General features: G+C 36.2%; 1 protein-coding gene across 6 annotated transcripts in view; it reads right to left on the bottom strand.

The window, feature by feature from the left end:
• The window catches only part of LOC724344 (probable Ras GTPase-activating protein), a 376,738-nt gene that overhangs the window by 243,898 nt on the left and 112,759 nt on the right, over positions 1–20,081 (bottom strand). For 4 of the 6 annotated variants that reach the window (XM_026439473.1, XM_026439476.1, XM_026439478.1 and 1 more), the window contains exon 2: positions 13,009–13,409. The exons of the other annotated variants lie outside the window; for them this stretch is intronic. In XM_026439473.1, the coding sequence (XP_026295258.1) occupies positions 13,009–13,234 (226 nt within the window). In that variant the 5' untranslated portion in view covers positions 13,235–13,409. The remainder of the gene's footprint in view (positions 1–13,008; positions 13,410–20,081) is intronic. 6 annotated transcript variants of the gene reach the window in all.

The raw sequence follows: 20,081 nt of genomic DNA, 5'->3' as shown, positions 1-20,081 counted from the left end.
TTAATTAGCGTGTAACACGTGTTACATGCCCTGTGTGTACATGCGTGTCATTAACTATCTACCTACGATTACAGTTTGAAAATTTGCAGTAGATCGTGGATCTCTCTTTCGCGATAGAAGAGAGATTTCACAGGTTTTTTTTTTCTTCTTCTTCTTTTCGAATAAATCGAATATTTTTATCAAGTCGAACAATAATTTTTTAAAATTTGTTTATGTATGTCTTCTGATAAACTAATCCTTCGAAAAAAGATTTGAGTCGACTCGATTTAGACTCTCTACGATTATAGTTGAAAATTTATAATTTTGGATAGAAGAAGAGAGAAGAGAGATTTCACAGGTTTTTTTTTCTTCTTCTTCTTTTCAATATTTTTATCAAGTCGAACAATAATTTTTTAAAATTTGTTTATATAGGTTTTCTGATAAACTAATCCTTTGAATCCTTCGAAAAAAGACTTGAATCGACTCTCTACGATTATAATTGAAAATTTAAAATTTTGGATAGAAGAGAGATTTCAGGTTTTTTTTTCAATCGAACTCTTTTTATCAATTCGAATAATAATTTTTTAAAATTTGTTTATATATGTCTTTTGATAAACTAATCCTTCGAAAAAAGACTCGAGTCAATTCAGTTTCAATTTGGATCCCTTATTTATAGTTGAAAATCTCCAATTTTAGATAGGAGAAAGATTTCGTAGGTTTTTTTTTCAATCGAATCCTTTTTATCAACTCCAATAATAATTTTTTAAAATTTGTCTTTTGATAAACTAATCCTTCGAAAAAAGGTTTGACTCGATTCAATTTCAATTTGGACCCCCTATTTATAATTGAAAATTTCCAATTTTGGATAGGAGAAAGATTTCATAGGTTTTTTTTTTTTCTTTTCAATCGAATCCTTTTTATCAGATTGTTGAAAAATCAGAAAAATCAGTTAAATCCGATTAATCTTTGATATCTATCTTACGTTTGTTTGATTTTTAAAAATTAGTTTACTCATCTTCTGATAAACTAATCTTTTGAAAAAAGACTTGACTTCAATTAGATTCCCTCCGATTATAGTTGAAAAATTTAAAATTTTGGATAAAAGAGAGATTCCATAGTTTTTTTTTTTTTTTCTTTTCAATCGAATCCTTTTTATCAACTCGAATAATAATTTTTTAAAATTTGTCTTTTGATAAACTAATTTTTCGAAAAAAGTCTTGAGTCGATTCAGTTTCAATTTGGACCCTCTATTTATAATTGAAAATTTCCAATTTTGGATAGGAGAAAGATTTCATAGGTTTTTTTTCTTTTCCATCCAATTCTTTTTATCAAGTTGATGAAGAATCAGAAAAATCAGTTAAAACTGATTAATCTTTGATATCTATTTTACGTTTGTTTGATTTTTAAAAATTTCTTTACACCTTCTTCTGATAAACTTCGAAAAAATACTTGAGTCGACTCGATTTAGACTCTCAACGATTATAGTTGAAAATTTGCAATTTTGGATAGAAGAGAGATTCCACAGTTTTTTTTCTTTTCAATTCTTTTTATCAACTCGAACAATAATATTTTAAAATTTGTCTCCTGACAAACCAATCCTTCTTCCAAAAGAAAAGAAACTTTCGATTCGATTCAACTGGGCCATCTTCTCAATAAAAATCCAAAGGAAGGAAGAAAGTATCGTATATATAAAATCACTGTCCTACTGAGAACGTCTCAGACCATTACAAGTGGAGTTAAAAATTCAGTGCATTATAAAAATTTCAATCGTTCAAATGAGAGTCGTTCGTAATAAAACTATATACAAAAATCGATCCTCTCTAATCCGATTCACCATTCTAGGTTAATCGTACGTTTAACAGAGACTTCGTGTATAAAACAAAGTTGCAGGAGAAAGTAGCGCGAGTTAATAAAAAGCGAACACGACGGGACGTCACGTGCTGCGCTTAACAGCGTTCAATGGGAGGAGGAGGAGGAGGAGGAGGAGGGAACATATGGTGGAAAACAGTGGCGCTATCGGTCGAAACCGTTTATGGAGAACAAGGAGAGGGAAAGAAAGAGACCGGTTAATTCAAATGGATATACGTGTAATTAGTCGTCCGGGTAGTCGGTGGAGCATGGAAATTGCCGGTGGATATAAAAGACAACTGTCAACTGTTCTGCCAGGTGAAACCCAGCTCGTAGCTTGACGAGTTATTGACACGACTTCTCGCTCGAAACTTATTCAACCTCGTAGCGTAAAGTAGATGTTGGAGACTTGCTCAACTGTTTTACCCTAGCAAAAAACATTTTACCAATTACTTCCAACCATTTCCAAACAATCGTGCAAGATTTCCCAGACATTTTGATCGATTCGTTTCAATTATCGAATTGCATGTTCAACATGAAAGAAAAAAAAAAAAAGAAAAGTGCGGTGTATATTCGTTTCCGTGGTATCTTCAAGTTTTTCTCAACGATCTCTAACTCTTCCATCGTTTCGAAATGGAAAAAGGTTTATTAAAAACGGTTTAACGTTCGCCTTGCACGAAGCTTAGTTGAATCTCGATTCGACGAAATTGTTTCGTAATTGAGAAACGAAGAAAAATTCACGCAAGATTGTACTTGTTCCAACGAATGTACGATTATCAATTTACAAACTATATATATATATATATCGATGAGCCACGAACCAGATACGTCAAATATCTCAACTATCGCCTTCGTTTTGACACAGTTTCGAACGAATCGAACGCCTTTGATCTTCGACGCACAAAGACATCTCAAAAGTGCTCCTTTTTCTCGATCAACAACGATTCCTCGAAAAATCATGAAAATCGATTTCGTTCTATCTCGATAACTTTCCACGATATCATCATTTTTATTATTATTATTATTATTACACAAAGCATCCTCGGTCAATTAAGTTCTCCGTTCACTTTTCTACTCGAGCTCGTTATATACGTCGTTCCCATGATTGAATTCCACTTCACGGTTCGTTACCGTGAAATATAAACTGGCCCAAATGCCACTGAGAGAGCATTATCCCGGGAGAAAATTCCACTTCCACTTTTCTGTGTCACAAAGTCGCTGGTAATTGTTACTTTCAATCGTAGCCCCTCTGTGCGCCGATACAACGAACAGACAATTTGTCATCATCAATTGCCAGTGATTCTCAAAAAAAAAGAATGAATCGACTTTTACTAAAAATTTGCAAAGCTTAATAACCGAGTTGAAACGTACAAATAATAATTAAAGATCTGATAATCTATTTCATTCACTTCGCAAAAATAAAATTTCTTTCTCCACTCTCTCTCTCTCATTTTTCCAATAATGAAAAATATGAATGAGACAGAGAGAGACAATTTAAGCCTCTCTGGTTCAAGAATGATGAAGAAGAAAGAAGAAGAAGAAGATAAAAATCGAGTCCAAGGTTGCCAATCGTTAAATAAACGATTCGAATCGAATTAGGTCGGCGAAGAAAGAGCGAGAGAGCATCGACTTTCGTTTCGAACGCTCCAATTTCTCGAACACAATAGATGACCCTGCGCGAATTAATAAGAGGATTGTAATTGGAGACGAATTAATCTCGACGAGGATTCCTCCCTCCTCGGCGTGCGATAAACTCGACAGACGCGCCCCTTTCCATTATTTCGCCAAAGTTTTCGCCAGAGATTATCACTTACTCCGCTCGTACGAAGTAAACTTTCGTACAACGAACGAATCTGTCCTTTCTCTTGCGATATGGATATTCTTCCCTTGAAGAGGCGTAGCCTAATCCAAGGAAGTATTGTTTTTATAGTGATACTATCTTCTTTCTATCAGATAGAAACGAAGAAATTCTTCGAGAGAGAATTAAAAAATATTAATAATCGGATGCTTAAAAGAAGTTGGATGGATTGTTTGGAATAAGAAGAAGAAAATAGAAATCTCTCTTGAATAACCAAATAAAAAATAATTAATTTCCAAAAAAGGAAATTGTTATTAATTTATTATCCACTTGTAGAAATTCTCCTGGAAAAGTTTGGATATAAAAAAGGGAAGAGAGAGAGAGAAACATACAAAAAGATAGGATTTCCATATCACGTGGAAACACGACGTTCGGCATGCGAGCGTGATGCAAGATAATCGTGAAAATAGGTTGGCACGTAGGTAATTGAACGCACAGGAAGAAGGAACACCGCACAGTTAATTCCACTCGCGTAATAAGATTACGCAATGACGAGGGACCGATGTAAAAAGTAGTAGTGGGGGGAGAGAGACGAGTGTGATACGTTGGGAAAATAAATTTGTACGGATCCTTGCATGTATATATATTTATGTATGCATGGGATATATTTATTATTTATTTATTTTATATTTGTTTAATTATTTGAGCTCGTGGAATTAATCTATATATAATATTGGTAATAATTTATTTAATATGTTTGTATTATATTAAAGAAATTATTTATTATTAATTTATTTATTAATTTATTTATTTTATTATACAAGTATAAAAGTTAATAGAAAATTTTATTTCTACATTTTCAAAATATATATTCAGATTAAGTTATCTCATAATTTTCTTGAATGAAGTGTTATAAAAAAAATATACGTAAATTAAAATTGATACAACCAGTCCAACAACTCCATCAAGTTTATTTGGAATTGTAAAATTGAATATGCAAATATCATTTAATATATGTTGATGTATTTATTGGATTTGCGATTTCGAAATTATCCGTATCGCTTAAATGATGTGGAAATTGATGAGTATAAAAGTAAATAAAGTAACATGAAATTTTAGTAAACGTTTAATTGAAAAGTATGGATGAAATGAAATTTTGGAAAAGGATTTGATGAACCAGTTAAATGATAATATACACCTCTTCTTAAACGGGGAGAAATCGAGGGATAAAGATAGGAGCGCGTGTTTTATCATCGATTCTCTCGGATAGAGAGACGTTGAAAACATAGCAGCCGCCGTAAACGAGACGTTAAGCCGCCTCCCCCTCTCCACCTTCACCTTCCCTCCAACAATTTCCTGCTTTTAATGGAACCGCCATCGACCACCGACGTTCATTTCGAATAATTAATTCTCGGCGTGACTTCGTTTCTCTCGACAGACTCGTCCTTTCCCAGTCACTCTCCCTTTTCTCGATTAATCCCCGTTGAACGAATCGAAAAGATTCAGGGGACGATTTTCGAAAAAATTTTTTAATTTCTCTCTTTCTCTTTGCACGCCAAACAACATAAGGACGAGCATAAATTGCGAACGATTGAATAATCTTAAACGAAGAAATTATTGGGTTGGCAACTAAGTAATTGCGGATTTCAGTTGAAGTTGATGACGACCTAATCAAAGCAATAATCGATTCGGATCGTCACAGTACAACTCGTGAGATTGCAGAGAAGCTTCGTGTATCGCGTACATGCATCGAAAACCGCTTAAAACAACTTGGCTATGTTCGAAAACTCGATACATGGGTTCCTCGCGAACTGAAAGAAAAGCATTTAACGCAACGCGTTAACAGCTGCGATTTGCTAAAGAAACGTAATGAAAATGATCCATTTTTAAAACGACCGATAACTGGCGATGAAAAATGGGTTGTTTACAACAATATCAAGCGGAAAAGATGGTGGAGCAGGCCACGTGAACCAGCTCGAACAACATCAAAAGCTGGTATTCGTCGAAAGAAGGTTTTGTTATCAGTTTGGTAGGATTACGAAGGAATTGTCTATTTTGAACTCTTACCACCCAACCGAACGATCAATTCTGTTGTCTACATTGAACAACTGACGAAATTAAACGATGCGGTTGAAGAAAAGCGGCCCGAATTGACAAATCGAGAAGGTGTTGTATTCCATCGTGACGATGCAAGGCCACACACATGTTTGGTCACTCGGCAAAAATTATTGGAGCTTGGTTGGGATGTTTCGCCACATCCACCATATAGTCCTGACCTTGCACCATCCGATTACTTTTTGTTTCGATCTTTACAAAACTCCTCGAATGGTAAAAATTTCAATAACGATGATGATATCAAATCGTACCTGATTCAGTTTTTTGCTAATAAAAACCACAAGTTTTATGAACGTGGGATTACGATGCTGGCTGAAAGATGGCAAAAGGTCATTGATCAAAATGGGCAACACGTTACGGAATAAAGTTATTTAGTTCCATGAAAAAATTGTCTTTGATTTTGTAAAAAAAATCCGCAATTACTTAGTTGCCAACCCATAAATCAAATAACATATCCAGCTAACACTTTCATTAGGAGACCACTTAACTGCGTTGCACTTGCTTGGAAAACAACGAATTTCTCGATTAAAAAATTCATTTCTTCTCGTGTATTCGAAAATTGGGAGCCTTGAATTGAAAATCGATGAACAGCAGAGGAGAAAAATATCGAAAACGTGGAAAAAAAAGAATTCTATCCCAAGTTATTCCCCCTGGTATCACGTTTAATTCTCGATAGCGATACTCCATCGCTTTTAGCTTGTTACTCTTTGACACTGACTGACTCATCTCCCCCGATCGAAGAGCTGCGCTCTTAAAATTATCGCGCGCATACGTCACATTTCGCCCGTGCATCTCTCTCACGCGCCCGAAACCGTGCGTGCATTTTATCTATAAACACGCATACACAAGAGTCGGAATTGATCATCAACAGGTAATGCAGCAATTCCTCTCCGCGTTATCCATATGCGTTATTCGGGCGGATTGCCAAGGCGTTGGTTCACTGGCACACACTGATATTATTGCGCGCGAGTTCGTTTACCCCTTAATGACTCGTAGTAAATGTCGCTCGTGCGATCGTAAAACATCTTTGTTCCGTCGAAACAATTTTTCAAATTTATTTTCCTCGATCGTTTTATTAATCTCTGTCGTTCGATGAAAAAAATAAAAACAATTTTGGATGCCGATTTCGAAATGAGGATTTTAGGAGGATTATTAAGAGAAAAATGGCGGAGAGAATGGAGGAATTCGGGTCAAAGCGGATAACGCGATATTGGGAGGAGGGATTCCTATTCCTCCTCTCTCGATCTGAAAATACTTGGTCGTTCCAAGTTGGAGTAGTTCGAGTAAGTAGTTGGAGATAAGGAGCGCGCGCGTGCGCGCATTTGTATCGATGTGTAAACTCGGCTCGGTTTACGTGTCGTGTTCCAACTGGTTCGCGATCGACGTATCGACGGCATAATTCAAAATTCCGCGAGTCACGCGCGATCGTATAACGATGCGTCCGTGTTCGATCCATCCAGTATTACATAAATCGTGCAACGTTCTAATTTTACGTCTAAAGTTCGCGTTAAATATAGACGCGCGCGTCGATTGTCGGTCGGAAAGTCAAAGATGTCGAGGAAGATGTATATTAGCGAGCGCGAAAATTAAATCTCTCGGATATAAATATTTCGTCGCCAAAATTCCTCTTAATGTATTTTTCTCGAGAGACATTTCTTCTCAAGTATCAAAAAATGTGCATTTTATTACATAAGAAAAGTCGGGAGTCAGTGAATCGATCTTTTAAAGAAATAAACGTGGATGAGAAATTCCTTTTACTTTACCGATCGTCGATAAAATTCTGATCTAGTTTCGACGTGCAATCGAAGAATAAAGATCGGTTCCAATAAACGAAAGGTTTAATGGTTATCAAAGTTCAAGTTTAAAGTCGCGTTTACTAATTATTGCGGAGACACAAAATGGGGAATGGACTGGGATCGGGTGGTGTTTCCATTTGCGAAGACAAATCGCGATCACTCAACGACGACGCCATAATTATCGCATTGACGTTTTTAATTACCCGCACCACTGAACTCGACATCGACCCTTTCGCTCGACCCGAAACCAGACTTATAACGCGGAGAGGAGAGGTTCGGCGTCGCGTCGCAAATCAAGTTTGTGAATGTCGTGATACGGGAGTCGGTTTTAATAGAGTTCGATCAATTGAACGCGTGTGCTTCATTTTCTTTTTTTTCTTTCGTTTCACTCTTGAAATTATTCGAAATCTCTTCCCCCCTATTTTTCTCCATCATGTTGGAATAATGTTATTGAAAATTTGGGAAACGATTTGAAATTCGCTCCTTTTTCGTAATTATTAAAAATAAAGATGAATGATTTCGTGGATAATTATTATCTCGAATCTGATTCACTGTCGAAGATATTCTTTGTTTATAAATTAAAGAATATTAGAAATAAAGAATATAATATTGTATTGAGAAAATTTTGTTGCTAAAAATTTAATTTGATCGCTTTAATCATTTTGTGATTAATTATTTTGATTCAGGTCGAGGATATTCTCTGCTTGACTATTGTAAATTATTGTATTGAAAAAATGTTGTTGCTAAAAATTCAATTTGATTACTTTAATCATTTCATGATTAATTATTCTGATTCACATTGAGAATATTCTCTATTTGACTGTAAATTAAAAAATATCAGAAATAAAGAAAAATATAATATTATATTAAGAAAATTTTGGTGTTAAAAATTCAATTTGATTACTCTAATCATTTCGTAATTAATTATTCTGATTCACGTCAAGGATATTCTCTATTTAACTATGAATTAAAGAATATAATATTGTATTAAGAAAATTTTGGTACTAAAAATTTAATTTGATTACTCTAATCATTTCGTGAACTAATTATTCTGATTCACGTCGAGGATATTCTCTATTCTTGATTATGAACTAAAGAATATTAGAAATAGAGAAAAATATAATATTATATTGAGAAAATTTTGTTGTTAAAAATTCAATTTGATTATTCTAATCATTTCGTGATTAATTATTCCGATTCACGTCGAGAATATTCTCTGCTTGACTATAAATTATTGTATTGAGAAAATTTTGGTGCTAAAAATTCAATTTGACTGCTTTAATCATTTCGTGATTAATTATTCTGATTCTGATGAATTAAAAAATATTAGAAATAGAGAAGAATATAATATTGTATTGAGAAAATTTTATTAAAAATTCAATTTGATCGCTTTAATCATTTCGTGAATGAGTAAATATTCTGATTCACATTGAGAATATTCTCTATTTGACTATAAATTAAAGAATATCAGAAATAAAGAAAAATATAATATTGTATTGAGAAAATTTTGTTACTAAAAATTTAATTTAATTTAATCATTTCGTGATTAATTATTCTGATTCACATCGAAGATATTTTCTGCTTGACTATATAAATTATTGTATTAAGAAAATTTCTTTGCTAAAAATTCAATTTGACCGCTTTAATCATTTCGTGATTAATTATTCTGATTCTGATGAATTAAAATATATTAGAAATAGAGAAGAATATAATACTGTATTAAAAAAATTTTATTAAAAATTCAATTTGATCGGTTTGATCGCTTCGTGAACGAGTAATTATTCCGATTGACGTCGAGGTCGCAAATTAAATAGCATCGGAAACGAGAGAAAAATACAACGTCACGTTGGATTAGAATCTAATTCTGATTTGACACGCGTCAAAGAAGAGGAAAAGAGGATAAATAATAATAATTCGCTGGTCCATCATTAACAACATCCAACTCCTCCCGTTCGAAAAAAAAAAGAAAAGTTTATCGATTAAACAAACACGCAAGAATCACCTGTCGCAAAGTCCCCCCCCCCCTCCCCCCGCCAATTTAATCAACATCCTCTCAACGGACAGAAGCAACCCGACCAGAAGATTTCACTGCTCGAAGCGGCCACCATAATCATACGCTTTACGGTGGAAGAAAATATCAAGGAAGCATCAATCTCCTCCCCAGTTTCTAGTCCTCCTCGTCCACCGCGTAAACCTCTTTTCCCATTGGACAGGTTCCGCGAACAGGCAAACGATTCGAGCGAAAAGCGGAGAGAACTCGACTCGATATGTACACATGAAAATTTCATTCCTCTTGCTTCTCTCCTTATCCTTCTCCTACTTTTTTCTTTTTCCCTACAGGAGAGATCCAGCTCTGGAAAAAACGCGTATGCAAACACGAGAAAGAGAGAGAGAGAGAGAGAGAGAGGAACGTTTCCAACGAAAGGAGAAAGGAGGACGAAACACGGTGGAAAGGATACGCGACTCATTTACCTACATCGATTTATTGCGACCGAGCAGATTATATCTGCGGGCGGCGTTACATCCGCGGTGAATCACCATTTAATTGGTCCCCACCGCGAATCGATCACGCGGACCATCCTTTTCCCGATCCCACCACGTTTTTATCCACCGTTCGTGCCGGCATGCGGTAGCCAAGTGATTCGCCGATCGGATAAGCCAATTATCATCTCGTCTTCGCGTGGGACAACGCGAGTTTTTAACCGAGGAATTTATTCTCGAATGCTCTGAGACGAGGAGAAATAAAAAGTAAAAGAATAGTTTTATTTCTACTAGAGAAGAACGAGTAAAAGTAATTGTCGAGAAATTGTCGAGATCTGTTTTAAATACAAAAGGTGTGCGTTTGAAGCGCGTGTAATCGCGGGCAAAAGTTGCATTGTGTCTCATATTCTTCCCATAATTTCCACGTGGGAAAATAAATTTGTAAACAGAAAATATTCATCGAATATTCAGAGAGTTAATTTTTCTCGCAGCTACGAATCGAAAAATTCCATCTTGTGTTTTATCAACGAGTCTGCGCCCATTTTTCCCTGCTTTCCATATAATTTTTTGATAGAAGATAAGTCTGTAAATAAATAAAAAAATATCCACCAATTTTTCGAATCCTCGAATCACAAATTATTTCATCCGAATCGACAATTTCTAATTCCTACTTTTCCGTTTATATTCTACGATGCTCGTATCAAAAAAAAACAAGTAAACGAAAAAACGTAAAATATCTAGAAAAATCCATCCTATCGACAATGCGCATCATCGAACCGAAACTCGTATCCTAAATCCACCGCGACTCGATCCTCTCCATCAGCCCCGCGCGCAAAGCCCGTCGCATCACACACCCACACACGTATCTCTGTGTCGAGTTCAATCCCGCTAGATTCGCGCGACGCATTCGCGTTGCACAATCTCGAAAATAGAAAAAAAAACCCTCGCCTTCGCGAGGAGGGATCCCATCTTCCAGATGCGTTTAACCGCCCCGCGCATCCACCCACGCGGCGACGCGTGGACGATGCAACGCTACCCCTCTTCTTCGGCTTTTCATTTAACGCGGCAGATTAATTCGCGGCGATGAATCACGGGCGGAGGGATATATATCGCGTGGCCGGCATTGTATGTTAATAGAAATCGGGCCGGAGAAACAACAGCACGAAAGCGCGAAACGACTCGTTCCTTCCCTCATCTTCGCGATATCGCGTTAAAATCGTAGAGGCTACTGCATTTTCAAAGATATCTTTGTAATGCTTTGTGACGATGTGGAGATATTGTGATGCTTCGTGACGTGGAAATATTGTGATTCTTTGTGACGTGGAAGTATTGTGAATATTTGTGATATTGGAAATATTGTGATACTTTGTGACGTGGATATATTGTGATGTTTTGTGATGTAGAGATATTGTGATGCTTTGTGACGATGTGGAGATATTGTGATGCTTTGTAATGTGGAAACATTGTGATACTTTGTGATGTAGAGATATTGTGATGCTTTGTGACGTGCAGATATTGTGATGCTTTGTGACATAGAAATATTGTGATTCTTTGTGACGTGGAGATATTGTGAATATTTGTGACGTGGAGATATTGTGATGCTTTGTAACATAGAAATATTGTGATTCTTTGTGACGTGGAGATATTGTGAATATTTGTGACGTGGATATATTGTGATGCTTTGTGATGTGGAAAATTGTGATGCTTTGTGATGTAGAGATATTGTGATGCTTTGTGACTTGGAAATATTGTGATACTTTGTGATATGGAAATATTGTGATGCTTTGTGATGTGGAGACATTGTGATTCTTTGTGACGTGGAAATATTGTGATGCTTTGTGACGTGGAAATATTGTGATGCTTTGTGACATGAAGATATTGCGATGCTATTGTGAGTTTGTGAATCAAACGTAACTTTTTGACACTTTGTAATTTTGTGATTTGGAAATTTAAGAATCGTTTACGAATCGAATATGGTATATATATTTGTAAATGTAGTTTGTCACGAAATTGAAATATCGTGTGATATGTTGTGATGATTTACGATGTTTTATATTTTTTTTTTTTGATAATTGATGCTGGAAGCTTTAATTTTTATTAGATCTTATAGAAGGAGACGTTCTATGAACGAAAAAATTAATTTTCCGAAAAAAGAGAGCACGAGTTTTACTTATCGATCCTTTCGACGCGGAAAAATCAATATCCGCGTAAAAAGTTCTACTTACCAAATGCCGTTCGCGGGGCGCGGTAAAACCAATTTTCTCTTAAAAGAAAATTCTTTCACGGGATCTCATCTACATATCAAATGCTTTTGACGAGGGAAAATCAATTTTCCCTTCGAAGAATTTCATTCACCCGATTCGCCTTCAACGTTAACCGAAATCAATTTTCGACCGAAATGCAATATGCCTATCTTTCCAATTATTCCTCTCAAAAAAATTCCCCTCCAATATTAATTATAAAATCACAATTACTTATCCTCCGAAGGATAAATGTCTCTCTTCTCATCGTGAGAAAAAAAGAAAGAAAGAAAAAAATTTCTCGAAGGAAGCAACCGGAGAAAAAGATCGACAATTAAAAGTATAATTAATGAAGGTGGTAGAAGTCAGAATCTAATATTATTTATAGGAAAACCTATATCAGGGGATCCTAATATTAGATGGAATTAATCAATTTCCAAATCCTCCAATTAAGAATGGTATAACTACAAAAAAAATTCTTAAAAAATGCATGTCTAGTTACAATTGTATTGTAGATCTGATCATTCTTAATTCACGATCCTGGTGATCTTAATTCTATACGAATAATTAATCCTCTTACTGAGGAACCAAGTATTCCAGACCATAAGGCTAGAATAATATATAAGATTCCAATGTTTTTATCATTGGTTGATATACCAACCGCTCAACGATACCAATTTATATATTTGAATAATTCTTCGATCCGCGAAAGAAGGAAAATATGATCCGTGTGAAAAATATCAGAGCTTACCGCAGTAATGGACCAGGATATGAAGAGTGCCCGCGTGAATCCTGGAGTCGCACCAGGAAGTGGTGTCTACCTGGGGCTCGAACAGGGAGAGATCGAGGCCCTCCATGTCGCTCTCGCCGCAGGAGTCGCTCAGAGGCTCGAAATTCCCGCCGTTCCCCACCTCGTCCTCGTTCGTCGTTTCCTCCGACAGGTTCTCGCCGCGGCATCGCGTCGGAGTCAACGCCATCCCCGCGCGAAACTTTTCCTCGGGGAAAGATCACTTGCCTTCCCCTTCTCTCTCTCTCGAAATCTTTCGCCGGGCGCGAAAATTTTCTTCGCTTCTGGAAAATTCTACTCGCCAGGCGCGGCGCGATTCATCGCGGCCGACGACTGTCGTTGCTTGCCGGCTTTCGATTCGGAAACTGAAAGCACACGGTGAAGGCGCGGATTCGTGAGACGCGTTCGAAAGTGAGCCGAGGCATATCGAAGGCATTCCCCCCCCTTTTTTCTTTTTTCGCGGCACAGTTTTCACGGAAGATCGCCTTCGCTTACGGCGGCGATCTTTTAATTATTGTTTTAATTATCGATCGTCCGTGTTTTATTCGATGCTCCAATAGCGCGGTCGAGTGTAACGTATTTCTTCTCTTTTTTTGAATTTCCATGGAGGATGGAGAAAAGGTGATAAGGTAATTGATTAAATTTTCGAAGAATTGATTTTAACGAAAGTAAATAAATTTCGATTATTTCCACTCCGTTAACTTTACAATTATTCCTCTCGAAAAAAATAATAATAATCCTTCCAATATTAATTATAAAATCACAAATACTTATCCTCCAAAGAATAAATGTCTCATCGTGAAAGAAAAAGAAAGAAAGAAAAGAAAAAAATTTCTCGAAGGAAGCAATAGCTCGTAACGACGAGATTTTTGAACGAATATTGTATTTAATAATTAGAATTAGAAAAATCGCAACAAAAAAGGACAATTTAAAATTTTAAGAATCCAGAACACGAGATATTTCCTTTGATAATAACTCTTTAATAACTCTTCCTCCCTGATGATACAATAATTTGAAAGAAAGACGATTGTGGAAAGAACGATAAACAGTTCGAAAAGGAAAAAAAGTTTCGAAGAGGACAGTTTTGAGAGCACGTGTATTGGGAGACAGAGTGTATCAAAGTTACACGTCCGTGGCTGAGGAGAGAGAGCCAAGAGTGCACTCTCGCGGACTTTTGAAAGTGGAGCTCAACTCCCGTGTCTGAAACGCCAAGACCCTCTTTAATTAAGCGAGCTTGTAATTAATTGCCTGCTCATCCTCCGGGTCCATCCCCCGCGCGACACGTCGACGAGAGTTATGACCTATCCAACAACGCTTCTCCGCTCTCGCTGGACCATCATGAAAGTCAAAAGATCGCCAAACGAAACCTTTTCCCTTCGAATATCGAGAGGAGAAAGATTTCGAACTGGTAAAACGACGTATTATCTCGAATGGAAATTGATATTAGAAGAGAATTTAAACATTTGAAATGAACGAATAATCAACGAATAAACGTGTCTCTCCTTCTTTATGAACTTTCGAATCCTAACCACGACTCTTATCTGTCAACCAACGCGAGAAATTACGTCTCGGTTTTGATTCAAAGCAATTTTTCTTTCTTTTTCCACCGTTCGAATAATCAGCGCGTATCAGAGATTGTTTGGATTGAAAAGGAAAGATCGTTTCGATTATTTGGAAACAAGAGGAGAGAAAGAAAGAGTAATTTGAAAGAGGAGGGGAGGAGGATATTAATTCGTGGCGCGTGTCGTCCATTTTTCTCCCCTTGATCTATCATCCGGTTAATTTTCGTATTAAGCCAACATTCACTTTCGAGGTAATGGAACGCGACCCGGCCAAGGGGACATTAATTACTTACGGATCCCCGTGAACGAGATATATCGCGACGGCAACGTGGCGTGCACTTATGTCGATAAATTATTTACACATATTTACACGGCCCGCTTCCCGGGCCCGCCACTGCCGATGCAAAAGCGAAAAAACCAGTTTCATTGAAAAAGGATAACGGTGTGGAGCTCGGACGAGCTCGCATGCCGAAGCGGCTTCACGCGATGAAAATCTATTACCGCAGCGCGCGGCTGTTGGCCCAACAACCGTTCCCGTTCAGGGAAAAAGCCTCAAATTTTCAATCTCGTTAATATCATTGTACATCTTGAAAAAATGTTTTCGAATTCTTCTTTATGCAAATTTCCTATCCTCCGTTGAAATTTTATTTGATCGAAAAATATTTGATCTTTCTTAAAATTAAATAAATTGAATTAAACTATTTATTAAATCTTGTTCAAATCTATTTCCTTGAAACAGGCAACAATCTGTCGAAAAAAGAAGCAATAGTCATCAAGTTCCCTAAACGCATCTTTCAATCTCGTTAATATTATTATATATTTTGAAAATATTTTCGAATTCTTCTTTATGCAAATTTCCTATCCTCGTTGAAATTGTATTTGATCGAAAAATATTTAATCTTTGAAATTAAATAAATTGAATTAAACTATTTATTAAATCTTGTTCAAATCTATTTCCTTGAAACAGGCAACAATCTGTCGAAAAAAGAAGCAATAGTCATCAAGTTCCCTAAACGCATCTTTCAATCTCGTTAATATTATTATATATCTTGAAAATATTTTCGAGAGGAATTCTTCTTTATGCAAATTTCCTATCCTCCGTTGAAATTGTATTTGATCGAAAAATATTTGATCTTTCTTAAAATTAAATAAATTGAATTAAATTATCGTATTATTCGTCAAATTTTTATATTTGAAGAAATATTTCAAACGTGCTTTAATCTTTCTTAAAATTAAATATGATAAATTAAATTAAATTATCCCGTTATTCAAATTTTTACCAAATCTCGTTCAAATCTATTTCCCTGAAACAGACAACAATCTGTCGAAGAAAGAAACAATAGTCAAGTTTACCTTTATTCCCTATAAACGCATTTTCAATCTTGTTAATATTATTATATATCTTGAAATATCTTGTTTTCGAATTCTTCTTTATGCAAATTTCCTCCGTTGAAATTGTATTTGAAAAATATTCCGTGCTTTAATCTTTCTTAAAATTAAATAAATTAAATTAAAGCATCCTGTTATTCGTCAAATTTTCACGTTTGAAGAAATATTTCAAACGTGCTTTAATCTTTCTATTGTGTGTCAAATCTCGTTCAAATCTAATTCCCTGAACGCAACAATTCTGTAGAAGAAAGAAGCATTAGTCATCAAGTTTATCTTTATTCTCTATAAACGCATCTTCAATCTCGTTAATATTATTATTATATATCTTGAAATATCTTGTTTTCGAATTCTTTTTTATGCAAATTTCCTATCCTCCGTTGAAATTATATTTGATCGAAAAATATTCCGTGCTTTAATCTTTCTTAAAATTAAATAAATTAAATTAAACCTGTTATTCAAATTTTTATATTTGAAGAAATATTTCAAACGTGCTTTAATCTTTCTATTATGTGTCAAATCTCATTCAAATCTACAATATTTCCCTGAAACAAGGCAACAATCTGTCGAAGAAAGAAGCATTAGTCATCAAGTTCACCTTTATTCCTTATAAACGCATCTTCAATCTCGTTAATATTATTATATATCTTGAAAATATTTTCGAGAGGAATTCTTCTTCATGCAAATTTCCTATCCTCCGTTGAAATTGTATTTGATCGAAAAATATTTGATCTCTCTTAAAATTAAATAAATTAAATTAAACCATCCCGTTATTCGTCAAATTTTTACATTTGAAGAAATATTTAAAATGTGCTTTAATCTTTAATTAAAATTAAATAAATTAAATTAAACTATTGTGTGTTTGTCGAAGAAACGCATTTTTATATCTCTGTCAAAATTTTCACCGATATTCAAATCCATTTCTCTTCTACAACTTGTTCCATTCCCCAAGAATTATCGAATGATTCCATTCGAAACTTTAAAGTATCCATAGAAGGAATATAGATAGAAGCCATCTTCCTAATGCTAGCCACAATTTTCACCAATATTCAACAATCTGTTCTCTCACCAAGAAGATTTCCAACTTTAATTCGTCCACAATTTGTGCGGAACACCGTTATAATGATCCTTCTAAATTTCGAGATATTATTCGAGGAAGAACATTTCAAACTTCTCATGTATCTTTTTCTTATCAACTTTTTAAAATTTATAATAACTTTGTTTATTGTATTTGAATTAATATTCTTTGCATCGTGTTCTCTTTTTCATCCTTCAATATTCTTCCTATTCTTTATAATATTTGTAATAAAATTTATAATATTTTATAATATTCTTCCTATTCTTTATAATATATCTTATAATATATTCTTCCTATTCTTCCTATAATATTGAAATTGATATACCTTGACCACCAAAAGATAGCATTTCCATTATCGAATTCTTTTATTCTCGTAACTTTAGAATTTACTGCCATCTTAAGTCATTATTATTTAATTAATAACAACTTAAACCAAGTAAATTCAATTTTTACTATTCTTTTAGGAATTTATTTTACAATTGAACGTATAAATTCATATTTTTGTTTTAACGATACAATTTATAGTTCAATTTCTTCTTTCTTTTCTTACAACAGGATTTCACGGATCACATATTCCAATCGGATAAATTTTTCTTTCTTTTCAACATCGTTATATCGAATAAGAGAGACCCATCTTTTTCTAAAATAAATAGAGAATTAATTTTGAATCGGCAAATCGATATTGATACACATTTTGTACATGTTTGATTATTTCTTCTTACGCGTTTTTTCGAGTATTTCAGGTGATAGGGAAGGTGATCGGATTGGAAGGGCGAATGGAGAACGATTAGCTGGGATGCGCGCGCAACGAATGGATCGAGATCGCGGATCTCGGCGATCGCCGCGAAGATCACGGGACCGGTGAACTGGTTTCGCGAATACCGAGCAAGCGTGACGTGTGCGTGTGCACGAAGGAGGAGGAGGAGGAGGAGGAGGAGGAGGATCGAAGATGGTTGAAAGGAAGGAAGGAAGAGGAGGAGGAAGGAGGCACAGAGGGCCACCAGCAGGTCGTTCGCATCCGAGTCGTGGCGAACCCGTGCAATCGTTTCGTGACCACGCAGAGAGATTCGCCCTTCTTTCTTTCTTTCTTTCTTTCCTCTCCTCTCCTCTCGCCTGCCTTCCTTTTTCCATCGAAAAGAACGTTCGTATGGGGAGAGGGATTGGCCGCTGACACGCACTCTCCGATTTCCGAACGGGAGAAGCAATTTGCCGTTTAACGCTTGCCGCCGCGTTTTGCATGCTTGCTTTCCCGTTTCCCGTTTCCCACGGGATCCAAATAATATCGGAACAAATCGATGAATTGGAACATTCGATCGATTTCGTTACAAAATTTTTGACATCGAAGTAAGGATCGATCGATTTGACAAATTCTCTCGAGAAAGAGAAATTTCGAAAGATTTTCAAATTCTTCGAAAATTTCGAGCAACTCTGTTGGCAAATTTCTTCACGAAAGAGTGCCAATTTTAAAAGATTTTTAATTTTTCTTCGAAAATTTTTGACATCGAGATAGAGATCGATTCTCGATTTGACAAATTCCTTTGCAAAAGAACACCATTTCTTTTTTTTTTTTTTTTCGTTAAAAAATGTTCAAACTCTTCGAAAATTTTTAACATCGAAATAAGGATCGATCGATTCTCGATTTGACAAATTCCCTCGCGAAAGAGCGCCAATTTTAAAAGATTTTCAATTTTTCTTCAAAAATTTTTGACATTAAGGATTGATCGATTCTCGATTTGAAAAATTCTCTCGCGAAAGAGCACCACTTTTTTTTTTCGTTAAAAAATTTTCGACATCGAAGATCGATAGATTTTTGATTTAACAAATTCCCTCGCGAAAGAGCGCCAATTTTGAAAAATTTTCAAATTCTTGGAAAATTTCGGCAATTTTCTTGGCAAATCTCTTTTCGAAAGAGCGCCAATTTCGAAAGATTTTCAAATTCTTGGAAAATTTCCGACAACCTCTCGAAAGAGCACGCTTCGAGAAATCCCACTTGAAGTCCGAAATTCGAATAATGGAAGCTCGTCTAATTGGCCCATTCGCTCCGTCACACGCATTCGCGTCCGCATCCTGTTCGAGCGGACCGAGCCACGGACATTCATCACCGGCAAATCGGTTCGAGACACCGATGGGCGCGATCATCGTGCCATCGCATCAGGTGCGAGGACCCGAAGGACCACCGACCGAGGGTCCTTCGCACCGAGGAAACGAGCCTCGTCCCCGCCTCTCTTCCAACGCTCTCTCGCTCGAATCAGAGAAAAGAGAAAGAGAGACGCGGTTACGTAGAAACGAAAGACACCAACATATATACGTGCATATACATATACATATACATATACATATATATATAATGCACACGAACTTCGACATTTCGAGGCCGAGGGACTTACACGCGGCCGACCTTAAACCTCTGAAAAGGATCTCGAGTGGAGATCTGTTCCTGGCTAGGTCGACCTGCCGTGCCTCCTCCAGACCACGGAGAGCGGAGACTGGAGGAGGAGGAGGAGGAGGAAGAGTGCCTACTTACGAGGACCGCGATCCCCCTCGTAAACATCGGATGGAGGCCTCCTGGCAGGAATCCGCGGCAGGAACAAGGATACCAGGTGCACTCCTCCTGATAACGAGCAATCCAAGCACTCGCGCGCCGCCCCAGCGTCGCATTCCGCCCGTTTTTCCTCCCCCCTCTCTCTCTCTGATTTGCCAACCGATGGCTGCGAGACTCAATTCAAATTCACCGCTCCCTTCTCGTCCACTTTTCACACAGGATAAGGAATAATACGAAGATAAGGTGGGGTTAGAATTTATTGTACCAAGCTGGTTATTTGTCACGGTGCCATTATTACAAAGGTATTGGATTGGCAACTAAGTAATTGCGGATTTCAGTTGAAGTTGATGACGACCTAATCGAAGCAATAATCGATTCGGATCGTCACAGTACAACTCGTGAGATTGCAGAGAAGCTTCGTGTATCGCATACATGCATCGAAAACCACTTAAAACAACTTGGCTATGTT

This window comes from Apis mellifera, linkage group LG3 (genome assembly GCF_003254395.2).
Source record: "Apis mellifera strain DH4 linkage group LG3, Amel_HAv3.1, whole genome shotgun sequence".
NCBI lineage: Eukaryota > Metazoa > Arthropoda > Insecta > Hymenoptera > Apidae > Apis > Apis mellifera.
Note: the sequence above shows the minus strand (reverse complement) of the source record. Positions and strands in the feature narration are given on the sequence as shown.